Source organism: Vicugna pacos, chromosome 11 (assembly GCF_048564905.1).
Source record: "Vicugna pacos chromosome 11, VicPac4, whole genome shotgun sequence".
NCBI lineage: Eukaryota > Metazoa > Chordata > Mammalia > Artiodactyla > Camelidae > Vicugna > Vicugna pacos.
The window spans coordinates 84014190-84041541 of NC_132997.1; the positions used below are offsets into that span (position 1 = coordinate 84014190).

General features: G+C 34.9%; 1 protein-coding gene across 15 annotated transcripts in view; it reads left to right on the forward strand.

Annotated features, from left to right (window-relative positions):
- Positions 1 to 27352, forward strand: part of ADD3 (adducin 3) — a 115131-nt gene that overhangs the window by 63276 nt on the left and 24503 nt on the right. For all 15 annotated transcript variants that reach the window (XM_031682639.2, XM_031682643.2, XM_031682636.2 and 12 more), the window contains one exon: positions 24109 to 24332. In XM_031682639.2, coding sequence (XP_031538499.2) covers positions 24138 to 24332 — 195 coding nt within the window. In that variant the 5' untranslated portion in view covers positions 24109 to 24137. The remainder of the gene's footprint in view (positions 1 to 24108; positions 24333 to 27352) is intronic.

The following is a 27352-nucleotide window of genomic DNA, read 5'->3' on the forward strand; positions in this document are numbered from 1 at the left end:
CAGATGAGACGGATGGTTAATTTTGTGCCAGCTGCTGGCAATGTGCAGTATTCTTCTTGGGGAGGAGCCTGTGGCTTTATCACTTAACTAAATTTGTTCCTACTGGTTTACTTATCTGCCTTTTTTTTTCTTGAACAGTTTATTGAATTATTGTTGTTCTTAATTGTTTTGGGGGTGACATTGACTGTTTAAAGAAAATACTGGTAGTTTCCCAAATGTGCTAATTATTTAAGATTAAAATGCTTAAAGTAGTGTTTTGCACTGAATTTATTGGACCCATTGATAGCATAATCTGGCAGTACTGTATTTCGAAACATCGTGACATGAACTTTGTGTGTTAAGAGTGGGTTCATTGAATTAAAAAAAGGCAGTATCTAAAGAGCCTTTATTTCTGTCATAATGATGCTTTGTCCTCCTGCTGTTGGGTATTTGTCAGAAGAGTTGGGGAAGGCTGCAGCCCAAAGTTCTGTTCCATGCCTTGTCTGTGCCTCAGTGTTCTTTCTAGAGTTTGTGACGTGAACGGTAAGTTGAACTATAGGAGATTTATTGTTATTCATTGAGAGCCACGTTCAGCAGTTTTTTCTTTGCAAATGGGTCTAACTTGTCTTCTTCTCACATACTGGAGTTCTGTATTTTAAATGTCTGTGAAGTGTTTAATTATGCACTGGCCAAAGTGAGCATGTTGAGAGAGAGGCTGTGCTCTGTGATGTGTGTGCTGTTGTTTTTCTCTCATGCATGTTCACCTTGTACCCTTGTGGGGTAGACACACCCATTCAGTACAAGCAAGTTCAGTCATTTGCCTCAGCTGAAATCAAAGGTGACTTTTGAAAACGGCAGATTTCTGTAAAGCTTGCAGGGGTGGCATTGTGTCATCCTTTTGTGACTTAGACATCCTAGCATTTCCTTCAGCTTCCTCTTTGCAACTTGGTAGTAATCGTGTTTACCTATTTTCTAACATCATAAGGATATAAGAATAAAGTAAAAGCATGGTATCAGAAAAAAAATCACTAGTCTGAGAATCGAGAAGTTACTACTTGGGCACTAGTTTCTTCAGCTGTAAAATTAGGGATTTGGATTAGCTCTCTAAGATTTTTTCCAGCTTAGAATACCCTAATTCTCTTTGTAAAAGATACATGCCTATTCCAGAAATGTTGAAGGGAATGTATGTATTAGAATTGAGACAAAATGTTTAGATCTTAACCCAGAGTAATTCTTATAAATGACATTAAAACTAAAGCTTTGCTTTAAACAAACTGTGTATCTCAGAAGTTTTAGAAATTTATTGTTTAATATCTGAGCAATTAGATATATAGGTATATAAATCATCTCCTCAACAAGAAAATAAAATTCTAAGCTGGAACTAGGTAAACCTCTCACCACAGGTGTTATGTAGACATTTCATTAAACATTGCCTAAACTCACTGTACACTTATTAGTTGTACAGCTTTGGGTAAGTGGCTCTCAGCCTTTTTTTTTTTTAATATATTTTGCCTTATGACCTGATACATGCACTGTATACACACCAATTAATTTTGTCTTAACAGCACAAAAAAACACACTGCTGTATTTCTTGTTCTAATTCATTTTTTAAAATGTTTGTTTCAATCCACTGAACTAGATTACCTCTCCTGGCCCTTTGAACTTGAGGAGAATACAGTTACTCTTAGACTTTTATAGTTGCTCCAGAGCAAAGCTTGCACCAACTAGTTTGTTGTTAAATATTGAAATTAGGTTTTCTAAATAGATTTTATTTGGAACTTATTGAGAAAGTCAGTAAATATCTCCAATTTATACCTTTTCTTATTTTTCTTGTAATAATTATGTAATATAGAGAAAGTGGAGTGATTTTTTTTTCACTTAGCCCTATTATATAGTTGCCCCTCCCCAAACCCCTCCTCTTTACTCCAATATGCTGTACAAATTTTATCTTATTTATGCACACTGAATTAGTGAAAACTAATATGCAAACTGACATGAAAAGGGTTAGGAAGTCTTTTCTAGAGAATTAAATTATGTGTCACATAGATTAGATGTAGATAAGGTGTAAAGTATCAAATTACCCTTGATAGACCCCATCTTTGTGTTCCTTATCAGAGCTTTCCCAGGGGTCTAAAGAAGTTCCCTTCTCTGCTTTAATGTACTTCTAAAAAGTATTAATTTTATAACTTAAAAAATGCACATGGTAAAAAAGAAACAATATAGAGGGCATACAACAAAATGTCTCTTACTCTAATCTCTGAGTCCTGCTTCCTAGTGGGAAGTTTCTTCTCTATTTTTCCAGAATTTTTCTATGAATATGAGTGGACATCTTTTTAAAAAATCCAAATTAAATTATACTACACATACCATTATGTATCAACCTCATTCTTTTTAATGATGGTATGGTACGTCAGTATATGGATGGATATACTGTAATTTAATCATCTTTTGATAGATATCTGGATTTTTTCCAAGTTCTCCTTTCAGAGAGAAAGAGAACATTTAGGTTATCAGTTCTCTCTCCTACCTCCATTTTGGGACCGAATCCAGAACCCAGATGCTATCAGAAAGGGGTGATGGTGCAGTATGGAAGTGGACAAACCCCTCACTAACTTCTCTTCCTCTGGCTGGAACACCGAAAGTAGGCCCCGCTGTCCCAGCCATTCATGAGTGCCCTTGGAGTCATTTTTCAGCAGCTTAATGAAATAACATTAGGATCAAAGTCTAGTAACTGGAGTGTGAGATTGTGGGGTGGGTCACTTAACTTCCTTGATCCTCATTTTCACTATCTATAAAATGAGAGGTTGAAATAGATAAGTTTTAATGCCCCTTCCAACTGTAATATAGTATTTTTTTGAATATCAGCTTAAGCTATATAACCCAAATTATATGAAGTGTCTGTTATTTAAATTAAAAACATCTTTTGTCGATATTACGTGGTCTGTAATTTATTTGACCTGCCATATGGCCTAAGCTATTTGAGAGTTTAAGAATGTAAAGAAAGAGAAGTTGAATATTATACTGCATTTTACATAAAGTCTCCTTTTGTAAAAAATCACTTTCAAAAATATAAAACCCACTCCAGAAGAAAAGCAAATCCTTTTATCAAGCTTGAATACTTGAGGAAAAGATTCTGAGTGGGGTGATGTTTGTTTTTAAAATGGATCCTTGTAATTTTCAATGAATCCGACCATTCAGAGTTAATTCTAAAGGCTTTGAAACTTGGCTTCCGTCCCCTTGTTTAAATTGTTTTCACTTTCTAGTCCTCTAATACATCTCCTTGTTTGATTGAATGCTAAAATTGACATTGCTTGACATAGCTAAAGTTTTCAGATTTGATGCCTAGGAAGCAGCCTTAGAGGTGAGCTGTACACTACCACCCTGCCAGCAAAGTTACCAAGTTACACAGCAAAGTTATAAAGTAACAGAAGCAGGAATTTTTGCTGCATCACAAGAGGATGTTTAGCATTACCTGTTTCACAACTTTGTTCTTATAATTCTGTCAAATGACAGCTGTCCTGAAAGCAAAATGGAGTAAGAACTTCATCATTTGATTTGTATAATTACAACAGGGAGATAAAAAGACATTTTCTTGGCCTGGGGTTTGGGTGGGGGGCGGTTTGCATGTGAAAATAAGTGGGAAAAAAGTATACTTTCAGTGTTTAGAAAGGAATATTAATGTCTTGTTAGGGCAGTGACAGTTACTTCTTCCATGTGTGGATATCCCAGTGACATCAAGTTTCTCACTAGTCAAATTCTAAACAAACTTGTGGTGCTTGGATTAATTCAGCCCCAATTTTTGCCTACTGTTGAAATTATTGGACCTCATACATTATAGTGGCTTAAACAATTGCTTATATGAAACTAACCTTGAAAATGACCACCCTATGTCTTGGTGACACATCCCAATATCATCTTTGTTAAGTTACCTTATCCGTTGTGGCATTTATGACAAAGGAAATTGTCCATAGTTAAAAATATACAGGATACTACTGCCTACAGGATGTTGAACAAACTTTGTCTAAAACATTTGAAATCATTTTAGAAAAACAGTCTTAGGACAGCAAAATCAGTCAAATAGATTGTAATTTGAGCTGAAGGAGAAAGCCATTTTAAACAAGAGAGAGAAGAAGTCTGATCATTACTCTGGTCTGTTATGTATGCAATCCCAGAAGGGACTGCTTTTTCTCCTTGAGAGCCCAGCTTTTGGCTGGGGGCCTGTGACACACAGTGGGAATTCACTTCCTATCAGGAAATGATGTTTTTCAATGTATTATCTTGTTGAGACAACCACAGTGGACAATAGGCTATTAATGTATTAGAACAACAAGTGTCATAACTAAGCCAATATTTGCTTTGTTTTGAGTGTTGCCCTAAAAAAAAAAAAAACTTTGGCTGGGCTTCAGAATACATTTGACCATCAGTAACTGCTGGATACAAAAGCCATGACAGTTAAAAGGAACAAAGAAGAAAAAAGTGCTTTAATAATGGAGCTGAACTTTTGCAGGTTTATTCTATTCACTTCCTGTCCACAGAGAGACTAGAATAAATTAAATGATTTCAAATACATCTTTTGGGTATGAAAAATGTCCATTTAAAAGCCTGTTTTGAATTTTGGAAACCACAGCAAGAAACTTGCATGAAGAAAAGAAGCCTCCAACTCATGTTCTCTTCCAAAATATTAAACCTCTTGGGAGATAAATCCCATTCAGTTTTGGATAGTTATAATTAAAATGATGATACTGCTTACTTGGGGACTGACAGCTTTTTGAAAGCTGTTACTTTCATAATGATTAAGAAGAAAACTCCATTCAAAGAGTGGTTAATTAATATCAAGTCACTGTTATAATTATGTGGTAAGACTGCAATAAAATTTTCAGATTTGGAAGGCAAGCCCAGAGATCATCTAGTTCAAACCACTTCATTTTATACATCATAAAATTCAGACCTTAACCTCTTCATTGAAATCTTTCTTCTTTTAATATTTTAATCCAGAATTCTGTTTATCAGCAATCCTCAACAACTCTTGGATATCTTATATTTATCTTTCATTTGGCATTTGTCATAAACTGACTTCTACTGTCAGTTATCTTCCCTTGTAGACAGTAAAGAATTTTAGCAGAGAATTTTAGTTCTCTGTAATTAAACTGGAAAGTTATTAAGGGCAGGACCTAGAACTGTGCTTTCTATCTCTTTATACACTTTACCTAACAACTGAATTAGTGATTACTGATTGACTGGATAAGTAGGGTTTTGATTTTGGTTACTTTAAGATGACAGTTTGTAGCATTAGATACAGTAGAATACAGTGGTAGGCATAGATTTTTTTAAATTGCTCTTTTTATGCCTTCATACTTTTTTTGTGATTTCTTTTAAGTCTGCTTAAGATATTTCATACACAGGTCACAATATTCACTACCTCAACCATCTTGGGTACTTGGCCGTTCTGATCACACCATGATTAGCCCAGTTTTCAAGAATTGCTCTAGAGTCTCTGCCCTAGTTTTACTCAGTGGGATATGATGAGTCAATAGCCCTACTCACCTCAGTTTAATAAACTCTTACTAAGTAACTGTAAGTGGACAGTAAAGAAAAGAAAAAGATGTTGACCCAGTTACTGGGGCAGACAGACATACTCGAATAGTTCAAAAGCAACACAGAGTGCGACAAAGTGCTTTAGGAACACTAAAGGGGAAAAAGTGCTAGTTCTGGCGGAGGAGGTTGGGAAACCATCATGTAAGGAGTTGGCTTTTGAATAAGACCTCAAAGTGTGGATTAAGATTTGAATGGATGGAGATGAGCAAGGGAAACAGTCCAAGTGTGAGAAATAAGGGGAGCAAAGCATCAGTCAGGAAAGTGGCTTTTGTTTGGGAGAGCTATCACTGTCCTCAAAGTCTGTGGGGGATACTTAAAGCCTTTTCCATCCTATTTTCAGATCCTGAATTTTAGAAACTGCCAGCCTGATTCCTGATAGTTTTTTTCCCTTAAAATGGGTCTCCAGAATTTTTTGTTTGTTCGTTTGCTTTTTTTTTTTTAACTGGAGGGAATAACTAAGAAACGGTGTGCTTGGAAAATAATGGTAGGTAGCTTTGTGCTTCTCACTTGTAACCATGAACCGGAAGGACTGTAGTATCCATATTACCTTTTAGATGTTTAAAGTAACACTTTACATCCAGCTCTTTACAACTCTGTTGTACCCTTTCTTGACAGTAGAGATCAAAAGTAGACACAGAATATTTACCAAATTCTGGAGAGCTACTTAAGTTACTAAACTCCATGATGATTGCTTTTTATTTGACAATAAAGTACTTGATGTAGGCTTTAAGTCCAGCTAAATAGGCACTGTAGAACCAAGCTGTGAGTCTAGTCTTTGTGAGCCTCAGAAAAACAAGAATCCTACTCCAAGCCTGAGTTTAAAATATAGCAAGCAATTTAAGTGGACCCTTCAGGCATGTGTGAGTGGGTGCAAAAAGCTAAGTCATAAAGTTGACTCTGTCTAGTGAATTACCATGAAAGCTTGAGAGAGAAGCATTCTCATTATTTTAAAATGGTAAAAATGACTCTAAATCCTAATGAAAACACACACCAAAACTGTTTTGTGCATTTTGAACTCTGAAGGCATACCTACGAACTCCTTAAAAATCAAAAAACTGGTGCTTGAGGCATTAGGTGATTTTTCTTTTTCTTGAAAGTTAACATTTTGTTTAATGTACAGTAGCTTTTGAAATAAGTTTATTGCCAAAACATTTAGTTAAAGCAATTTTTAATGTAGTTCATCTTTTAAGTCTTCTCTTACGTTGATAGATCATACGGTCTGCATTCTGTGTATCATATGCTGCTCTAGATAATGTGAAAAGTCTTGGCTGAGTAAGGTAATTTGAGGGACTTGGACAAGTCACATTCTCTCTGGGACCTGTTTATTCATATGGAAAAATGAGGGGATAGGATTAGATATAATAAAATCTTACATTCTGTTCTTAAGACCTATTCTAAGACCTTTAAATTTTGAAGATATTACTCTTTTGATTCTAATTAGATAATATTAGGGAAGACAGTATTTATTTCTTGGAAGCACTGTTATTTGGATTTAGAAGTGCTTTATTTCTCTGTTCTTACAAAGGTATTCTTCAGCCTGTTGTTTTTTATAAACTTTCCTCTGTAAATTAAATGATGAGTTTAACACTTTCTCTTATCCCCTGAATTTGACATTAGTCTTTTTAGGTCTTCTTTCAGATTTTTTTACTTTTTATTAAGACTCCAGTTTCAAGCTGTGGATTAGAGACTTGAGTTGTGTCAATTTATCTTCCCATCATCTCCATTCTTTTCACTGTTCATGTCAAAAAAGAATCTCAACCTCTTTTCTCTTATGTGAATTAATCGTCATAAAATATCAAAATGTGTGCATATATTTTCAAGGTTCTTATTCATATTGACTAGACTTATTTTTCAAGGCTAAACCTTATTTTATACTCTGTTAGAGCCTAGACCTCTGTAAATCGACAAGCCTATATGGCAGCAAATGTCCAACACAGTTCTAGATGAAACAGTGGGGCACATATAATCTAGATATTAGGGTCCAGAGGACTCCCCTCACTTGTTACTAAAGCTCACAGTTATAGTTATAGTTTAGATTATACTTTGTAGAAGATTAGATTTGGTGAAAGACCAGAGGGTTTTACTTATTTATTATTGATTTAATAATCAAACTCCTGAGTGTCACACCTTGTACTTCATGCTTTTATATTAAACTTCACTGTAAGAAAATATAATCTATGAAAACATATTTTGTCAAAGAGTTCACATAGAACCTAGATTTGGGGCTGGGTAGGGAATAAGTTGGAAATGTTTACCAAAAGATCTTAACAGGCGTAAATTTGAAATGACTCAGAATTTGAAAACATCATGGGGCATTGGGGGCGATGGGGTAGTAGAAGGCAGAGATACAATATAGTGTAGTGGTTAAGAACACAGGTTCTGAAGCCAGTCTTCTTGAATTTATATATCAGCCACCCAGATATTGGTGTGTGACCTTGGACAGGTAACTTCTATATGTTGTTTCCTTGTCTGTAAAATGAGTATGATAAGAGCATCTGCCTCTCTGAGGTTATTATGAGGATTAAAGGAGTTGAAATAGGGTACCTTCTAAAAACAATGTTAAATAATTGTAGATGCTCAGGAGATGCTGACTATTGGCCATTACATCTCTCTCCCCATAAAAACATTTTCATTAAAAATTGTGTTTTTAAAAATTCTGGTGTAATGTGTTTAATGAAAAACCACTAAAGCTAAATTACCAACAAGGATGGTGTCAGTAACAGAATTGGAGTGGCTGAAACATGCCTGACAAAGATTTGGAATCCAGCAAGACCCTTGAGGACAGGGCAGATTATTAGCAACAGGCAATAGGAAAGAGCTCAGGTATATGGAATGTTGGGATAAGGGAGGTTGGACAGTAGGTTTCAAACCCTGGCCTGTAGGCAGAGCATAGGGACACGGTGTTTTGGCAAAGGGTGAGAATTGGCAGAAATCTAGGTGGGGAAATTAACACCAGAGAGATCAGCATGGCATCAGTAATCCCCTAGTATAAGCCAAGGTGTGACCTGTCGGGTGGCTTCAGGGAGAAGTAGAAATTGATAGAAGGGTCTAAAACCAAGACATGGGAAAGAGAGTTTGGGCATAGATCTTCAATTTTGAAATTATTTGGAGTTATCTGATAGAAAAACAAAGGGCTTTAGGCTGCTTTAGAGTGAGTGGAGTGGCTGTGAGATTAAGAGTTTGATTATTAACAATCAGATAAAAGTATTGCTAAAGTGAAAGTCAAACATCAGAATGGGAGCAGCAGCAGCAAGACTAACTTGATGCTGAGCTGCTAAACTAGTTTCTTAAGGTTTCTCATAATCCTACGGGCCCAGAGCCTGGCATGATGCCAAGTCTGCAGGTTATGGTTTAATGGTCCCTAATGTGGGGGAAAGGGCAGAAATGCAGCTCGTATATACACATGGCAAAAAACCTGATAAACTAAGCAAGTGGCTTTTAAAATCTACCCTTGCTTAAATGAAAAGACATGTCATCAGACTGGAATATTTTATAATTTGATAACTGCTTTAACAATGTTTCAGCTGTGATGGAGCCAACAGAGCCCACTGTGTCCTATTTTGTGGTTGTAGATTCATTGTGAATCTTCATGGAGTTTTAACAAAGAAATTTCTGTTCAGAATCTGTTATGACAAGAACACTCATATTTTCTTGCTTCAGATTTTCTTGGAAACATTGTTTCTTGGTCTAACATTATAATAGTTTGCAAAATTCATGCCATTGCATATCAAATGGTGTATCAAATGTCGTTCAGGCTGCTATTTTGATCTGTTATTCCTGAAGAGCTGACTTTTATTTTTTGCAAAGGTGTGCTATCCACACTGTTTTGATGGTAAAATGCCTCTGAAAATAGATATTGTTAAGATGGAGATTCCATTGGAATAATATGTATTTTAGTTTCCTAGGACTACCATAACAAAGTGCCACAAAATGAGTGGCTGAAAACAACAGAAATTTATTCTCATACAGTTCTTGAGTCCAGAAGTCCAAAATCAGGATTGTTAACAGGGTTGGTTTCTGCTGGCGGCTCTGAGGGAAAATCTCTTTTGTGCCTCTCTTCTGGCTTCTGGTAGTTGCTAGCCATCCTTGGTGTTCCTGGGCTTAAAGCTGCATCAGTTCAGCCTGCACCTTCATCATCTCATGGCTTTCCCCCTGTGTTTTTCTGTATTCACATCTCTTTTACTCTTCTCTTATAAAGACGTGGGTCTTTGGATTTAGGGCCGGCTGTAATCCAGTGTGACTTCATCTTAATTTGATTACAAATTTAGACCCTATTTTCAAATAAGTCACATTCTGATGTAATAACATGAATTTTAGGGGACACTATTTACAGTATTGAATATCACACTTTAGATTTAAAGGATAATTCATTTGGAAAAGCTAGTTTCACAAAAAATTTTTTTATTACAAAAACAGATTTTCAAGGTTGATAAACATCTCTTTTCCTGGACTTCTACTTAAAACCATTATCAGAGTTCTAAATGGCAGTTTATGACCAAGTATTTCTGAAAATGATTTTCAAGTACTATTACCTGTGCTTAATAAATTGCATTTTCATGGCTCAGTATTAGACTTTCCATAGAAAGAAAACAGATGAGATTGTAATGATCTTGAAATCCTCTGTACTAGCCAAAATCTAAAGGTAGGAACTCCTTCAAATCAGACTTCTTTGCAGTAACGATGTATTGAGTTACCTTGAGTTTTTGGATTGATTTTTACAGCTGTATTTTATAAGTTATAGCCATAAAAGCCAGAAATCTTCAGCTGGAATACCTGAAATAATAGATCAAAATGAACTCTTGGGACTTATTCATACCTTGTGTTCTTTAACATTTTTTATTTGGTGTATTTTCCTCCAATTTTTAAAATAAAGAATTTTGCCTCATATTTTTTTGTGCCAGCCTCCCTCCTGTCCTCACTGGTAAATGACCACATTAGGAGTAGACCATTAGAAGTACCATCCACAGTAATAAATCAGTTTCATAGACTAGCCTTTAGGGTAAATGTTTTATTTTGCAAACTCAACTCATTTTTAATAATGAGCTTTTGTAGAATCATTTGCATTTCTTCAGAATAAGGAACTAGAATTTTTTTAGATCAAAATCCTTGAAAAACAGGTAGATTGGAATTTAGGGGTTAAGTTTTCTGTATTACTTGTGTTCTCACTTTGGAAAAAGTTTCCTGAGGCTTCAGAGTAGATGTGCAATAATAGGTAAGAGTGAATTTTCCTCAAACATTGCTCTCAAAATGTCAAAAGCAAGGACTTTAAATTTTTCAGGTTCAGTGCTGCACAAATAATTAAATAGACTTTAGTTCATGAAGTATGTGAGAGTTGATACTTCTTTTTTAAAAAAAAAATTAGCTTTTTTTTTTTTCCAGAAGGACTACTAAATAGTAGAGAGCCAAAGATTTAAGGTATCTCCAGAAATCGAGGGCAATGAATCTTTCCTTAAAAATCGTAATCTCCAGTGATTCCACTTTTTAAAACCTCTAATTTATCATGAGCTGTCAAGTTCTGGATAGTTTCCTGGATCTCAGTTTTAAAATTTTCACTGATACCAAGGGACTTAATAACAGAAACTAAATGTCTGAGAAGCACATTTGAGTAATCAATCCACTAGTCTCTGTCAGTTTGTTCTTAGGGCAAAAAAAATTCCACCCTTTGGTTTTTTTCCCCAACCATTTCCATATACACTCCATGTTAAGACAAATGATGACTGAGGGAACACGTACAGAATGTTCATCATATTTTGTAGAAAGGAGGGTAAAGGCACTAAGGCCGTGTGTTTTTTGGATTCTGTGAGGTACTTGAGGGAGTACCTCTCTATGGTTAATTGTTTTACTCATCATTTTACAAGACTATATATTTATTTAAAATCAGGTTTATATTTGTTTTTCTAAATGGTTCATGTTGAAAACAATTTGAGCTAAGTCTAGAAAGTGAGTTTGAACTTCAAGAAAATACACTTCTTCAGAACTTTTTTATGCATGTTTTCAATTTTGTAACTCTGACCCCTGCATGGCCATTGTAATTGGTAAATTTTTTCAACTTACCGATAAATATTATTTCTACTACTACTACCAGTGCCTAAGCAAGTGACTGCCTCTCTTCTCCTCACCCCTTACTCTTCAAATACATAAGTACAGCTCACTGTTCTTGCAGCAGGTAATGATGATCAATACAATATTCTTCATCAAGTATTGATACTTTAGTGAGAATGAGGTTAGATTCATCCTCCGCTTTGTCCAGTAGTGAATGCCTTTACTCTGGATCACCCTGCTGAATGTGACCTAGTAAGCACCTACTTGAAATTTTGTAGTTATTGGTCTGCATTTATATTTTGAATAACGTGTATTTATGATTACATGTAGCTACTACTATGTCCCATTTGTATCAGCGCAGGGTGTATTTTTCATGTTTGCTAAAATAGTTTATCTTAATTAGCAGTACTACTTTTATTTATAAAACAAAGTTCAAAACCAAAATACTCTCAAAGCTGTGCCTTCCAATTGACACTTTTCTTTTATCTGTTTTTTGAATGCACGCTTAACCAGCTACTAACTTCCATTAAGTACAGGACCCTTAGAAACATAAAAGGTTGTTGTTACTGTTATTAGTTTTATTTTGTTATTGTTGACATTTTTTCCTTGACTTTAAGATCAGTGTTTTAAATTGAAGTATAGTTGATTTACAGAAATTATATTAATTTCAGATATATAGCATAGTGATTCCGTATTTTTACAGATTATACTCCATTAAGAGTTTTTATAAGATAATGGCTATAATTTCCTGTGCTATACAATGTGTTCTTGTTGCTTGTCTATTTTATACATAGTAGTTTGTATCTCTTAATCCCACACCCCTAGTTTTCCCCTCTCCCCTTCCATCTCCCCATTAGTAACCACGAGTTTTTCTGTATCTGTGAGTCTGTTGTTTGCATATACATTCATTTGAATTTTTTTTTTAAGATTCCACATATAAGTGATTTCACACAGTATTTGTTTGCATGTAGTTCCTCTTTCTTTGGAACTCAAAATTGTGTGGAATACTCCATACTTTATATTATTCATCTTTGCCTACCGCATTACACTTCTTGGTCTGCGCATCTCCTAATACTCCTTGTCCTTATGTATCTTATTTATCTGGTTTGCTAAGTACTGATAGAAAGGAAGACCAAGTATATAGGGTGACAGATTATGAGGCAGCAGTATTGTGTTGCAGAAAGAGCCTTGCACTAGAAGAACTTAGATTGCTCTGTTGATGTTAGGTATATGATCTTGGGCATATCTCTGTATGAAGACCTTTTTCATTAGTTATCTAATCGAGAAAACAAGAGATCTGGAGTGAATGTGGAAAGGTAGATCCTTGATTTACTGGTGATATGTTAGTGGATACTTCTTAATCTCAAAAAATCTAGTTACTTAAAATGTGTTTCTTGGATATTTAAGTCAAGCAGATCACCACTATACAACTACCTCATTTGTACATCTATTTTTCTGTGCATCCTGGACAGACAGTTGTAACATTAAGCTCATTGATAAGCACTAGAATTTTTAACCTTTCCTCTCAGTCTGAGCCTATTCCTCTCACTCAATAGTATTTATAAAATAACTGTGCAAGCTGTATATGGTGGGCCTTGTTTTTTTTTTCCTTATAAATATAAGTTGGAGGAGTAACTAAATAGTTGGAGGAGTAAATTTTGATCTTCAGGCAATCTGTGAATGACATGGTAATGCTAATAAGTGTCATTATTATTTCATAACACTATTTGATACTTGAGCATTATAGCTTTAGAAAAATCACTCAACACTTTTGAGTATAATTTTCTCTCATCTGTAAATGTGATCCTTGAATCTAGTCTGAAATATTCCAAGAGAGCTCTCAGAATCAATAGCCATTATAGCAATAAAATCCTAGTGCTTTGTTGGGTAATTAAATCTTCTTCTATTTGGACACTTAGAAAGTGCCATCTCTATTACTCAGTGCCACTCAATGCCAGTTTTAACATTTTTTTCTTGACTTCTGTGTACTAGTTCAGTTTTCCAGATCTGTTAATTTCCATGTCAGTTGTATGTAAGATCTTGGCTAGCAGTTGAAAGTAGTTCATGTCTTTTACAATTTAAAATGAATAAAATTTCACTGATCAATCTGAGGATGTGGCTTGTGGTAGTATATGCAGAGTCCAAGTTGTTTTCTAGAATTTTAAATACCTTCACAATTTTATAGTAACTTTCATTAAAAAAAAAACTAACTCAAAAAACCAGTATTTATTGTTACTGTTTTTAACCAAATTTACTGCTTTGAAGTCTTGGTGTATCTTTGATGATTATTTTAAATATGAAACAATAGGCCTGGTACTTGAAAGTACAGCCATATTTTTGCTGTGTTCTAGAGAAAGCTGTTAAAACTGCTAAGAATTTCAAGTTTGGAAAGACTTTTTATAAGTAATAACTTTTCATAAGATTGTTTTTACCATTCCCAGCCTAGAAATAATACAAACCAGATTGATTTGGAAGGAGTTGTGATACAGTAAAATAACTCAGTTCAGCCTCCACTGTGGAGTTCTCTGCCATTGTGGGGACTACAAACATAAGCAACAAAATCTCAAAAATTGAACTAGAAGCAGATACGAGTCAAGAAAAATGAAAAAAACTGGCAATGAGTAATACACATGGTACTTTCTAATTGAGAAGAATTTAGTTACCCTACAAAATACTAGAATCTTATTGCTATAACCTACTATAAACATTTCTTTAAAAAAAAAATTAAGGAATCATTTCTTACTGCCTTCCGTCTCTCCAGCACATATTCACTCCCCACCCTGGCACATACTGTCTACTTCCCATCTGACCGTGGACTTAGAGTTCCTACGGCACTGTTTTTCAAACTGTAGATCACAACTTATTGGTAGATCATGAATCAACTTGACCAGCATTTTTTTTAATGAATAGATTAAAATAGAAAGTATCAGAATGTACCGTTACAGTAAGGGAAAGAAACACGTCCTGAATTTATTTCAGTTTTATAGCTCATGTGTTTGTATGTGATTCCAGTATTAAATGTATTTCTTATTAGGGATTGTCATTTTTAAAAAGTTCAAAAGCCGTCATTCTTGAGTGTTTCATCTAATTGTATCTTGAACCTGATGTTCTTTAAATGTACATATTGGATAGTTACTGCATAAATATTTGGATAAGATTTTTAAAGCTAGAATTTTGTTTATGCTTGGTATCTTCTTTCCAATCTGCATGGCCAGAGGAAAACCTGCAGTGTTAACAAGTTTATAACATTACTTTTTAAAAAATTTGTTTTCTGCATCATTTTCAATTCAAAGAACACTGTAAGAAGTCTAATTTTTTACCCCAGTGGAATTCATACTGGTTTGCACTGATGTTTATATTGCTCTGAAGTACTAGAAAGCATGACTGGGTATATGCAGTATTAAAAATAGGGTTGGTTAATTTTAAAGAAGAGCCTTGGAAGCAGAAATATTTAGGCTTAGGATTAGTTGTTCAAGGTTAAGAGGAACTAGAATCTACCACTTAATTTCCTTAAAACACCCTTCCTTAGGGGGCAATATATAAAGATGCCTGACTCCCTTCCAAGCCCCGGCAAATTCTGGTACTTTTTCTTCTTGAGCGTCTGTAGAACCTTTCCAACCCATCAGTACCACCCAGTAGCTGGAATTGGCGTTTGAAAAGAAACTTCTAGCTACCCTTGCCTGAGTCTGGGTTGTGATTAAGACCATGGGCTTTAGAGACCAACAGACTAGATTGAAATCCCTGGTCCACCACTTGCTAACTCTTGGACCTGAAACAAGTTACTTCTCAGTGACTTTATTTCCTCATCTGTAAAATGGAGATAATATTTACCTCATAGGTGGTATTTAAAGTCCAGTAGCTAGCACATAGTAAGAGCTTAGTAACTGATAGTTGTTTTTAAATGCTGTGATGACCCATCACTAACGTAAGGAATACCTAGTTATTGTTGGAAAACCTCTTGCTATTATGATTACCAAATTATATCAAGATTCCTTATCTGCCTCATTATGGTACTAGATCAGGGGATACCAGCAGGATCATGCGATGTAGAACTAGGAAAATCTGAAGGGTCTTTTGAGATGGCCCTTTATTTTCACAGTTGATCATGGTAACTTTATGATGTAATTGCTTATTTACTTCTTTGTTTTCCTCACTAGACTGCAAACCTCAGGAAGAACTATGTCATATTTGCTGTTTTATCTCCACATGCTAGGACCTTGGTGGATAGTAGATGCTCAGACACTTACTGAATGAATGTTCCATAGCTCCTCTAAGGTCACATAGCACTTGGGGGAAATGCTGAGACTTGAGTCCTGGTTTCTTTATCCTCAGTCCAGTACTCTGCACCATTCTGCATTCTTGTTGAAAGGATTACATTCAAGGACATTTTTAGCATATAACTAAAAGGTTTTTAGTCTGATAATCAGATAAAGCTCCTAGAACATTTTAACTATATTTAACTAAGTGAAAATTTCTTATAGAAAATAATCATTTTTAAATTGATCTCACCACAACAAGATTTTTTTAAAGTTCCTTAACAAAGCCAACAATTGAGTTAATATTTCCACTTGCTGTGTCCCCTGGCTTATAAAGACTGGTACTGAAATCTGAACAGTATCCATTAAATGCTCTTTAAAAATATTTTATTTTGTCTCCTAGGGACTTTATATTTTAACTGTTCTTACTTGAGTAAACTGTTACGTAACCAGATTCTAAGTTCCAGAAGTTGTTCTAGACTAATTGTCGTGAGAACTATTTTGCAATAACCAGTTGATGCTACTAGGATGTATGCATTTTTATTCAAATGCAATTTAGTTATATTGACAGAACTGCTTTAAAATATCTTCTGGTGCAGAAAATATTTTAAAATAGCCACAATGTAAGCTTTATTCTTGCTGTAGAGTTGATCACATTCTTACGTGAAATAGAAACTAGCAGCTTGACTTCTTCCATTACTGTGGAATGGCCCTTTAAAAATTAATGTTTTAAAATTTAAGATAATTGTAGATTTGCATGCGATTATAAGAATTAATACAGAGAGATCCTGTGTTCCCGTCATCCACTTTCCCCTAGTGGTAACATCTTATAAAACCATACTGTAATATCACAATCAGGATATTGACATTGCTGTAATCCACTGCTTATTCAGATATTCCCAGTCTGTGCAATTTTTTCACATGTGTATGTTCGTGTATCCACCACCATAGTCAAGATATAGAAGGGTTCCATACCACAAAGACCCCTCTTATAACCATACCTGCCTCCCTCCCTGCTGTATCCCCCTCCCTCTCTCTGGAGCATACTCCTTCCCAACTCCTGGCAACCACTAATCTATTCCCCACTTCTGTAATTTTGCATATGAAGGATATTGTATAAATGGAATCATGCTGTATGTAACCTTTTGGATTGGCAATTTATTTACAATAGTGTGTATCAGTAATTCATTCCATTTTATTATATTTGTAATATTCCATAGTATGGAAAAGCCATAGTTTGTTTCATCATTCACCTGTTGAAGGACATCTAGATTATTTCTAGTCTGTTATAAATAAAGCTACTATGAACACTTGTATATGGATTGTATGAACATGTTTTGTTTTTCTGGGTTAAATGACCAGAAGAGCAATTGCTGGGTCATGTAGTAGTTGCATATTCAGTTTTTTTAAGAAAATGCCAAACTGCTAGAGTTGCTGGACCATTTTATATTCCCACTAGCAATATATGAAGGATCCAGTTTCTCTGCAGCCTCTCCAGCATTGGAGATTATCATTATTTTTTGTTGTTGCTTTAGTCATTCTGGGACCCAGTGTAATAATTCATGATTTTAATTTGTGTTTCCATTGACTAATGATGTTAAACGTCTTTTCATGTGTTTTTCTATCATGGATCCTTTTCAGTGGAATGGATGTTCATGTCTTTTGCCCATTTTCTAGCTGAGTTTTTGTTTGTTTTTTACTGTTGAGTTTTGAGAGTTGTATATTATGCATGCTAGTCCTTTGTCAGATGTGTGGTTTGCAAATATTTTCTTGTGGTCTGTACTTGTCTTCAGATACACATTTAAAATTTTGATGAAGTTCGATTTATCAATTTTTCCTCTTATGGCTCATGTTTTGGTGTCAAATCTATGAGCACTGCCTGAGCCTAGATCCTGAAGATTTTCTATTTTTTTCTAAAATTTTATAATTTCTATTTTGAGTTAATTTGGTCTATTTTGAGTTAATTTTTATCATAGTAAAATACATATAAAATTTACCATTTTAAAGTGTATAGTTCAGTGGTATTAAGTACATTCATAATGCTGTACAGCCATCACCATTATCTAGATCCAGAGCTTTTTCATCATCTCAAACAGAAACCCAGTACCCATTAAGTAGTCACTCTGCATTCCTCCCCCCAACCCTAGCCCCTGACAACCATCAGTCTGCTTTTTGTCTCATGGATTTGCCTATTCTGGATATTTCATATAAATGAAATCATACAGTAGATGGCTTTTTGTGTCTGGTTTCTTTCACTCAGCTAATGTTTTTGAGGTTCATTCATGTTGTAGATGTATCAGTACTTCATTTCTTTTATGGATGAATACCATTCCATTCTGTGGATAACACCACACTTAGTGTTTACCCACTCATCAGTTGAAGAACATTTGGGTTGTGTGTCTGCCTTTTAGCTATTCTGAATAGTGCAGCTATGAACTGTTATGTACAAGTTTTTATTTGAATACCTGTTTTCAATTCTTTTGGGTGTATACTTAGAAGTGAGTTAATTTTTTAATAAGGTGTGAAACAGATTGAGGTTCTCTTTTTTCTTTTTCCTTTGCCTATGGATGTACAATTTCATAACCATTTTTTGAAAAAGTTTTCTTGGAAAGGCCATATTAAAGACTCTTTTTAAGCTTCTGGAGAATCACTAGAATTTCTAGATATATACAGTAATTTTGAAGAAAAGCAAAAGAATTTATAGTGGAGTATTGTAAGGATAGTTTGGTAGGTTTTACTAGGATTTTCTTTATATTTGTGAAAGTTTAGGCTTGGATATTTCTATTATAGATAAAGCAATTGTATTTTCTGTGAAAGAAACATTTAGATGATGATGGTAAGATAAACAGGTGAGTAATGGAGTTTTATTTCATGGATGACAGGAAGCCATTTAAGATTTTAAGAAAGTCAGACATAATCAGATCAAATTAAAAGATGAAATTTAAGAACAATAACTCTTGATAGGATGGAATATGGGCTCTGGTCAGACAAGACTGCTGCAAAGATGTGGAAAGGTTTTCACATCTGTTTTAAATGAACTCACATGCATTTTCTGTGACATTCTGACTCGGGATCTTGAAAAACAATTTGAGAAAATCAGCTTCAGATTAATAAACCTGGGGCCATTTTGCATATACTGCTAATGAGTTGTTGGTTTTCCTTGAATTTACTCAAGCTCAAGGACCTAAAATCTTAACTCCTGAAACTAGCTTGAGGAGAAAACTTTTATTTAAAGAAGTCTACTTAGCTGCTATCTTTAGGGGCCTATTATTCTTATTGCTCTTTTTCTTAGACTACTTTATTCCCCAGCTCCAGAAAAGAATGTTTTAACAGTAGTAGGTAACACAGGCTTGATTTCTTAGTCTCATTAAAACTGTTGAACTTCATACAAAATACTGTGAGAAAACCTCTGGGTCAACTTTTTAGTGAAGAAGAATAAAGTATATTTGTTAAAAAGTAACGGTTACTAATACTTCTTTAAAGTTTCACTTTGAAAACCCAATTTTTCAGACAGTTGATATTGTATAACCTGCTGAGAAATGGGAGGAAATAACTACTTTGCTTGCCTTATAGCTCTGTTAGGGAGCTTGCATTGCCTTTTAAGCAAGCATGAAATTCACCTGTTTCTTTAAAACTCATAGACCTTTTCTTTATAAAAATAATGCAAGTTACCTGCAGGACTGACTTTTAACACCAAATTTTTGAGCAACATTGTTCCTATAAGATGTGCTGTTTATTCCAGTGCTAACTGGCACGTTGCTGTTTCCCTGGCCTGTACCTTCTTTAGTGTGAGAAAATGTTACGTTCTCGAGGAAGCTTCCCCTTGTGATGGGTAGAATCCTCTTCACTGGGTTATGGGAACCTCTGAACAACTGTGCTAGGAGTTCCCAGAAGGATTTGATTCAACATCTCATCCAAACCTCTAGTACAGGGCCTGGCATATGGGAGATGCTCAATAAATATTTTTTGAAGGAAGGAAGACCTCTAACATGTATTTATCTACAGGAAGTTATTTTACTGTGAGTACTTTGGGTGGTAGGGGGAGGGACCTTTTTATCATTTCAGACTAATTTAGGAATTTTCTATAAGCATAGAAGTCACTTATTTTTATATTGTATAAGCAAATTTATTAGGTTCAGTAAAAATTATTTAGTATATTCTATTTGGTATCATAAGCTTCCAGAAAGGTATTTGGTGTTAGGTGTCCTATTAGTAACTATATAATTAAGGTATAAGTGATATAACATTGTATATGTTTAAGGTGTATAATGTGATGGTTGGATACATGTACAGTAAAATAATTACCACAATAAGGTTAGTTAACACAACCTTTACTTCACATACTGATTTTGTTGTGGTGGTGGTGAGAACATTAAAGCTCTATTCTCATAGCAGCTTTCAGCTGTATCATATGGTATTGTTAACTGTGGTCACCATGCTGTACCTTAGATCCCCAGAACTTACTCATCTTATAACTGAAAGTTTGTACCCTTTGACCTACATCTCACCATTTCTCCCACCCCTCAGCCCCTGACAACCACCATTCTACTCTCTATTTCTATGAGTTTGTTGTTTTTAGATTCTATATATGAGTGAAATCATACAGTGTTTGTCTGTGTCTGTCTGACTTACTTCACTCAACATAATGCTGTCAAGGTCCATCCATGTTGTTGCAAATGGGAGAGAATTTCCGTTACTTATGGCTGAATAGTATTCCTCTGTGTGTGTGTGTGTGTGTGTGTGTGTGTGTGTGTGTCACATTTTCTTTATCCAGACATCTGTGGATGGGCACTTAGGTTGTTTCCATGTCTTGGCTGTTGTAAATAATGCTGAAAGCGTCTCATATTTTTTCTGAATTCTGTTTATGTTCAGATAATCTTGTGGATCCTAAGTGTTTTGCAGGCTTGGCAGTAACAGTTCAGTCGGTTGGTCTGCAAAATTGCAGATAATCAGTTGTGGCTTATTGGTTTAAAATCTGTGTAAAACTTTTATTCTTGAGCATCTATGTATAGAAGAGCACCTAAATGACAAGCTATTATTCGTATTCTTTATTTCTATATCTTTAATATATATTCCCAAGTCTTATTCCAAGTACATAAAACTTCGAAATTTCTTACATTACCAAGTCATACTAAATAATGAGCTTTTGAAGTTTTTAAAAAGTGAGAATGTTTTGAGTCATTTCTAATCTTATTTCCCCTTTTTGGTGTCATTTCCTCATTTTTGACAGAGTCTATAAACTCCCAATTGCTTAATATTCAGGACAGAATGTAGGCAAAAAGTCTAAAAATTTTGTATCCCTCTTATGTTTTACGATGTGAAATAGTATGTGTTGTTGTAAAGTGGACTAGGAGACAGAAATTGTGGCTTTGAATATTGCCTGTGACATAAACAGTGCAATTTTTGGCAGGATGTTTAATCCATTGAACCAGATTATTATTAACCTCTATCTCATTATGTAGTTGCAAAAATAATACCAAATAATGCTTTGGGGATTGAGGAACAGGTTACATCCAACTAAAGGCAACATTTGTGGACTGTCTTTTAAAAATGACTTAAGAAACCAATGACCTAGTGTGGTAAACTTAAAATAGAATTGATTTTTGTTAATTGATGCCCATTTATTAAGTGCCCACTTAGTCTATACTTGGCCAAGTCAGCATGACATTTACTAATACATGTGAGTCTATTTGCTTTTTAAAACACTTTAATTCTCTTTGAATTTTATCTGTTAGTAATAAACTATTTTAAGGAGTTCAAAGGGACTTGTAAACAGCTTCTAAGAAAGTTTAGGTTCCAGATTGGTTAGATTTTGAAACTGCTGATAACCCAGATGGAGATGAAAAAAGAAGTTTCTTACATTTAGTGCTCTGTGCACCACATTTTTGGATAATAGCAAGATGATGATAAATACAATAGGTTAGTAAGCCAAGCTAGTAACAGTGTAGCAAAATCTAATTTTTGAAGAATATAATATGGCCAATATTTCCATTAGTAGTGGATGTTATATAAAGAAGAGAGACACCTATAATGATCAGATATTCATTCTTTATTTGAATGTAATGAATTCAGATTTGGAAGATTCAATTATAGAAAAGCTCATTTTTATATTTCTATCACTGATAGTTGCTTTCTAGTCATAAAATCAAAATTTCATTCGAACAATATGATATAAAATGTTTTTAACCATATTTCATGAATTTGGGGAGGTAGTACACTAAAATAATTTAGGTAGCTTATAAAATGTTGTATATGAGATTGGCATTGGCAAGTAGAAGAGAACAGTTGTAACATAATTTGAAAAAAATATTTTTTAACATTTTTATTGATTTATAATCATTTTACAATGTTGTGTCAAATTCCAGTGTAGAGAACAATTTTTCAGTTATACATGAATATATATGTGTTCATTGCCACACTTTTTTCTCTGTGAGCTGCCGTAAGATCTTGTGTATACTTCCCTGTGCTATACAGTATTTTTAACAGAAAAAGTTTACATTTCCAGGACAAGAATTAATTCAATAAGTTTTATGTTTTATAATGAGTTTCCTGAGACTAAGTTGGGTCAAGGCAGCTTTAGAGATGAACTCTACCAGAGAAAACTTTTTAGAGACAAATCCAGTAACCTCACTGGTTGTCACTGTGTTTAAAAGATGAGACCAGATGTCTCTGGTCTTTATTAGGGATTCAGATCCCTAAGAAGGTGGCCTTTGCTTTTTCCCTTCTGGATCTATTTAGAAAAGTGTTCTGCCGGGAGGGACTCAAGCTGTTGAAGAATCTGCAGTTTCAGGTTGACAGAAATTTCTCTCTCCTTAGTTTTCTACATAAATAGAAAAAAAAATACTTGGAATGTTTTACATTTAACTTTCCTTATTATGAAGTAATTCTTCCCACCAGGCAAATAATCAGTTGATGAATAAATACCATTTTGTAGTCAGAATGTTTTTTTCTGTTACCCAATCATTTATATTCAACAGATTGTATTTGTCACCACCTGTAGTGAAAATTGTGTTAAAGCAAAACCATCTTTACAATTTCTTTTTAAAAATTTGTTTCCTTTTCTTCCTTGTTGCACATTTTTGTATTTTCTATATTCATTTCAAAAGAACAACCAAGTGAAGGGAAATGCTAAGCATTGGTGCCCTGTTCTCTTGATTTATTTTAGGCTTACGCCACATCACTTCTGAAAGTTGGAGGAAGCACTCCTTTAGTGTGCAGTGACAGTTCCTCTCTGCTAGGTCAGCGACATTCTAAGTGTGGTCCGGGATCAGTCTGCAGAGTATATTAAGTGTTTAGAAGCTTCTTGCAGTGTGACATTGCCATGACATCTAAGACATTATTTTGTGTTTTACAAAAAATATTGGTCCACAGCAAATTGGAGAATGTTCTTTACCACTGACAATTTGAGAAGCACTGGGTTAGATGACTTCATCACTTTTTAACACTAGCCGGCACACACTGTGGGTGGGGTGTGAATGTTAAATGACTGTCCTGTTGATCTAGCTATCATTGGTTGATGGTTAGGTGCTCAGCTATAGAAAAGCCCAAATGAATTTGTTTCCCTGGCATAAAATCAGGGATTATCCTAAGTGTCAGTAATAATTAAGTGAATCAGCTATTCCTTTAAGTGAAAAGGCTATTCTGAATAGCTTTTTATTGTTTCTTACTTGGATTTGAAGCACTATCTGCCAAAGTTATATAGTCTGGCAGTCTTAATAATTCCTCTATTTTCCCCAGGAAGTTATGGCATCATTTGAAAAATTTAAAGTTGTGTTTCTGTCGTATGTTAGTAAATTACATTCACTGTAAAATATAGTGGTCATTAACTATGGCCAAAGTTTAATCTAACAAAAGCATAAGTAAGAGAGAAAAGAGAAGCTCCTCTAATGGTAATCACCTAATTGTGAAATTTTGCCATCGTAGGTGTGACCTTTTACTTTTGGATATTTTGATCATTGCTTTTTTAAAAAGTTCATTCAGCAGTTGATAACATTATTATAATTGAACCACAAGTTTCCACTAGCTCTGAAAATACCAATTTCCAACTTAGCATTATAATCTAAGGTATTTTTACCTTAATAAAAAATTATTCTAATATTTTTTGAGAAACTGCCTTTTAGAGAAAGTTGCCACTGCTACTCTGAGGGCAAAAAAAAAAAGTTGTACTAGACCATGTAAAATTTGAATTTAATAGTGAATTTTTTAAGAATGTCTTATTTTGTGTTTATTAATGCAGATAACAAGGGGAATCAGCAGGCTTGAAGCATGAGTTCAGATGCCAGCCAAGACGTGGTTACTACTCCTCCTCCTCCCAGCATGCCTCACAAAGAGAGGTATTTTGACCGCATCAATGAAAATGACCCAGAATACATTAGGGAGAGGAACATGTCTCCTGACCTACGACAAGACTTCAATATGATGGAGCAGAGGAAACGAGTTACTCAGATCTTGCAAAGCCCGGTGAGTCAAAATAATTAAAGGCTATAATTTTTCTTCCTCTTTGTAAACCTTGATATATTGAGGTAGGAGGTATCTTAAACTACTCCCAGGTTAGAAGAGGGGTGAGGAAGAGTGACTAATTGCCTCCTGTCTTACAGAGGTAAAATAAGCACCTGATTTGTAAATTTAATTTGCAAGGCTTTAATAACAGACTCGTGTTGTCTTGGTGGTGTAAATTTTCTCGAGTGATTTCTGAGTGTAATGTTTCATTAAAGGAGGACAAAAGATGCTACTGAAATCAAGAACCAATTCAGACTTAATATCTGTGAAGAAAAGAAAGGTGTGAGTGAAGTGTTAGGAACCAAGAAATGAATTAGATACACCCCATGCACATATTTTCTTCTTCCTTTAGGTTTCTTGACACTCAGAGCAGCATAGGAGGACTTGAGGTTTGTGAGGATGTCTGTGATTTGGCAGTTTAATGTTACATACACCTAATGTAGGTACACATATATGCATACACACCAAACTAGATTAGACATGGATTCTAAACTTAAGCTGAAAATTCTGTCTGCGCAGTAACATCCAGACTTTGTAAATCATATTCAAGTGATTTGTTAGTTTCTTATAAACCTTTAGTGGGATTGTAAAGGTCACAGATAAGGGATGGAAAATAAGAGAACAGCTTGATTTAAGATGCAGAATGAATTCATAACTTTATATTATAATGAAGATCATGGGCCCCTTAAGGCCGAGTTCAGCATACATAGACACATGATGCCCAGGTTAGAGCTATATTAGATTTCCAACTTAGGTACTAAAATAAGCACCAAGACATAGAACTGCCTGAGGTGACCCTGATAAATCATTTTTGTTGTACCCTTGTGAATTTAATCACAGAGGTTGAGTCCAAAGCCAAAGGGGAATTCCACTCTCGAGTAATTCTCCTGTACCAGTGGCCTGGATAAAAGCAAGTACAAGTTATAAAAGCAGTGCAAGCTTTGAGGAACTTAAGTGTAGCTTAAATATAAAGCTATCTTTTAAATAAACCCTTAAAGAAACTTTTTCCAGTGGAAAGGAGATTAACTAGAAAATTCATCTTGAGAGAGTAAATGTTCAGTGCCTCTTTTATGCAGACAAGTTTCTATCTTTTTAAATACTTAAAGGGCTTGTTAATTATTTGGATCAAAATAAATATATTTCCTTTTCTAAAGAAACCCCACTTTGAAGAACTAACTCATTAGCCAAAGGATAATGGTAATATGTAGAATAAAGTAACTGAAGGAATGAGATAAAGTTCAGATTTTGTTCAGGATTATTAAATATTGAGTTTTCTTTGGGAAGTGCCCCAAAAAGGACCATTCAATTCAAGCTAAAGTTTGAAAAGTACTAAACTACATTTCTGTGCCAAGGTTTTTGTTTTATAATTTCCCCATTAAACTAAAGACAGAATAACTGTGAGTAGATGACCTTTTTTTTTTTTTTTTTTGTACTGTGTATTGCCATTTGGTTTAAAAGTATTGGTTTTACTTATGCCCTGGGGAGCTTAATGAAATAATGGGAAAGAGCAGGCATATAGATTGTCATTTTCATATTCATGTAGCAAGGGTGATAATTTTCAACCCAGAGAAGCAGAGAAGATTTTAAAGAATTGTGAATTGATCATTTTTCCCCTAGATCTTTGCTAGTGAATTTAAAATCTTATTTGTGAAAGACTTGGAAAAGTATATACATTTTGTCTTTCTGCCATGTTTTAGGACAATGGTTTTCAAATTTCTCTTAATACAACAAAGTTTCTACAAAAGGAAATGATATATAGTGGCCTCCTGCTAAATAACAATTACCCGCAAAACTTAGCAGGTTAAAACAACAAGCTTTATCGTCTCATCATTTCTGTGGGTCACAAATTCAGGAGCAGCTTAGCTGAGTGGTTCCGGCTTCAGGTCTCTCATGAAGTTGCAGCCAAGACATTAGTCAGGGTTGCTGTCATCTGAAGGCTTGGCTGGGGTGGAGGTTTTCACTCTGAAGATGGGTCACTCACATGGATGTTGGCAAAAGGCCACCGTTCCTTGCCACATGGACCTTTACCTGGGGATGTTTGAGTGTTCTCCCCAAAGCAAGTATCTGAGAGCAAAGTGGGGCTGCCTTTTATGACCTAATCTCAGACAATAAACACCATAATTTTCAACATATTTATTAGCTAGAAGTAAGTCACTGTGTTCAGTCACTATTAAGCTTCACCTTTTGAGAGGAAGATTGTCCACTCTCTGATCACAATTTATTTTAAAAGCACCACATTCTGCCACAGCTTATTTACCTTCCTTCCACATGCAAAACACATTCTCCTAACATTCCATTAATTTTATCCCATCACAGCATTAGCCTGAATCTAGAATATCATCATCTAAATCTGGTCCAGGTACAGATGATACTTCTCAGGGGTAATTTCTTAAGTATGACTCCTTAAATACAGTTCCTCTCAATCTATAGACCTGAGAACTAAAAAGACACTTTTTCTGCCCCCGTGCACATCTAGTGGTTGGACAGGCAAAGATAGCTGCTGTAGACATCCATGTTCAAAAAGGGGGGAAACCGGGGGTACAAAGGAGTCACTGCTCCATAGCAGTTCTGAAATTCATCTGGGCAAATGTTTGGAAGTTCCCTTGATGAAAACTCAGTTTTCCTACTTAGTAGAGATGAGTCTCCCTAGCTCTTGGCTCTGCCCTACGGGCTTTTGGTTCCACCGTCTGAATCATCCTTCCTTTTCCTTGAAAGATAGCCTGTATTTGCAACTGTGTGTTTTTCTCCCCCTACATTCAGCTTGTAGAGGTTTTGGAGTTCAAAGACCTCTTCTTATCCTGTCTTTGTTCCTTTAAGGCCAAGCTTGTAATGTTTCTGCAAATATAATTTTCTTAAATCTTTGTGGATCTCCTGTGAATACTGCGGTTTACTCTGTTAGACAAAACCCATAACCAATAAGGATCAAAGTCAAAGGTATTATTAATTTATGTTCATAAGAAACAAATTTGTAAGCCTCCTAT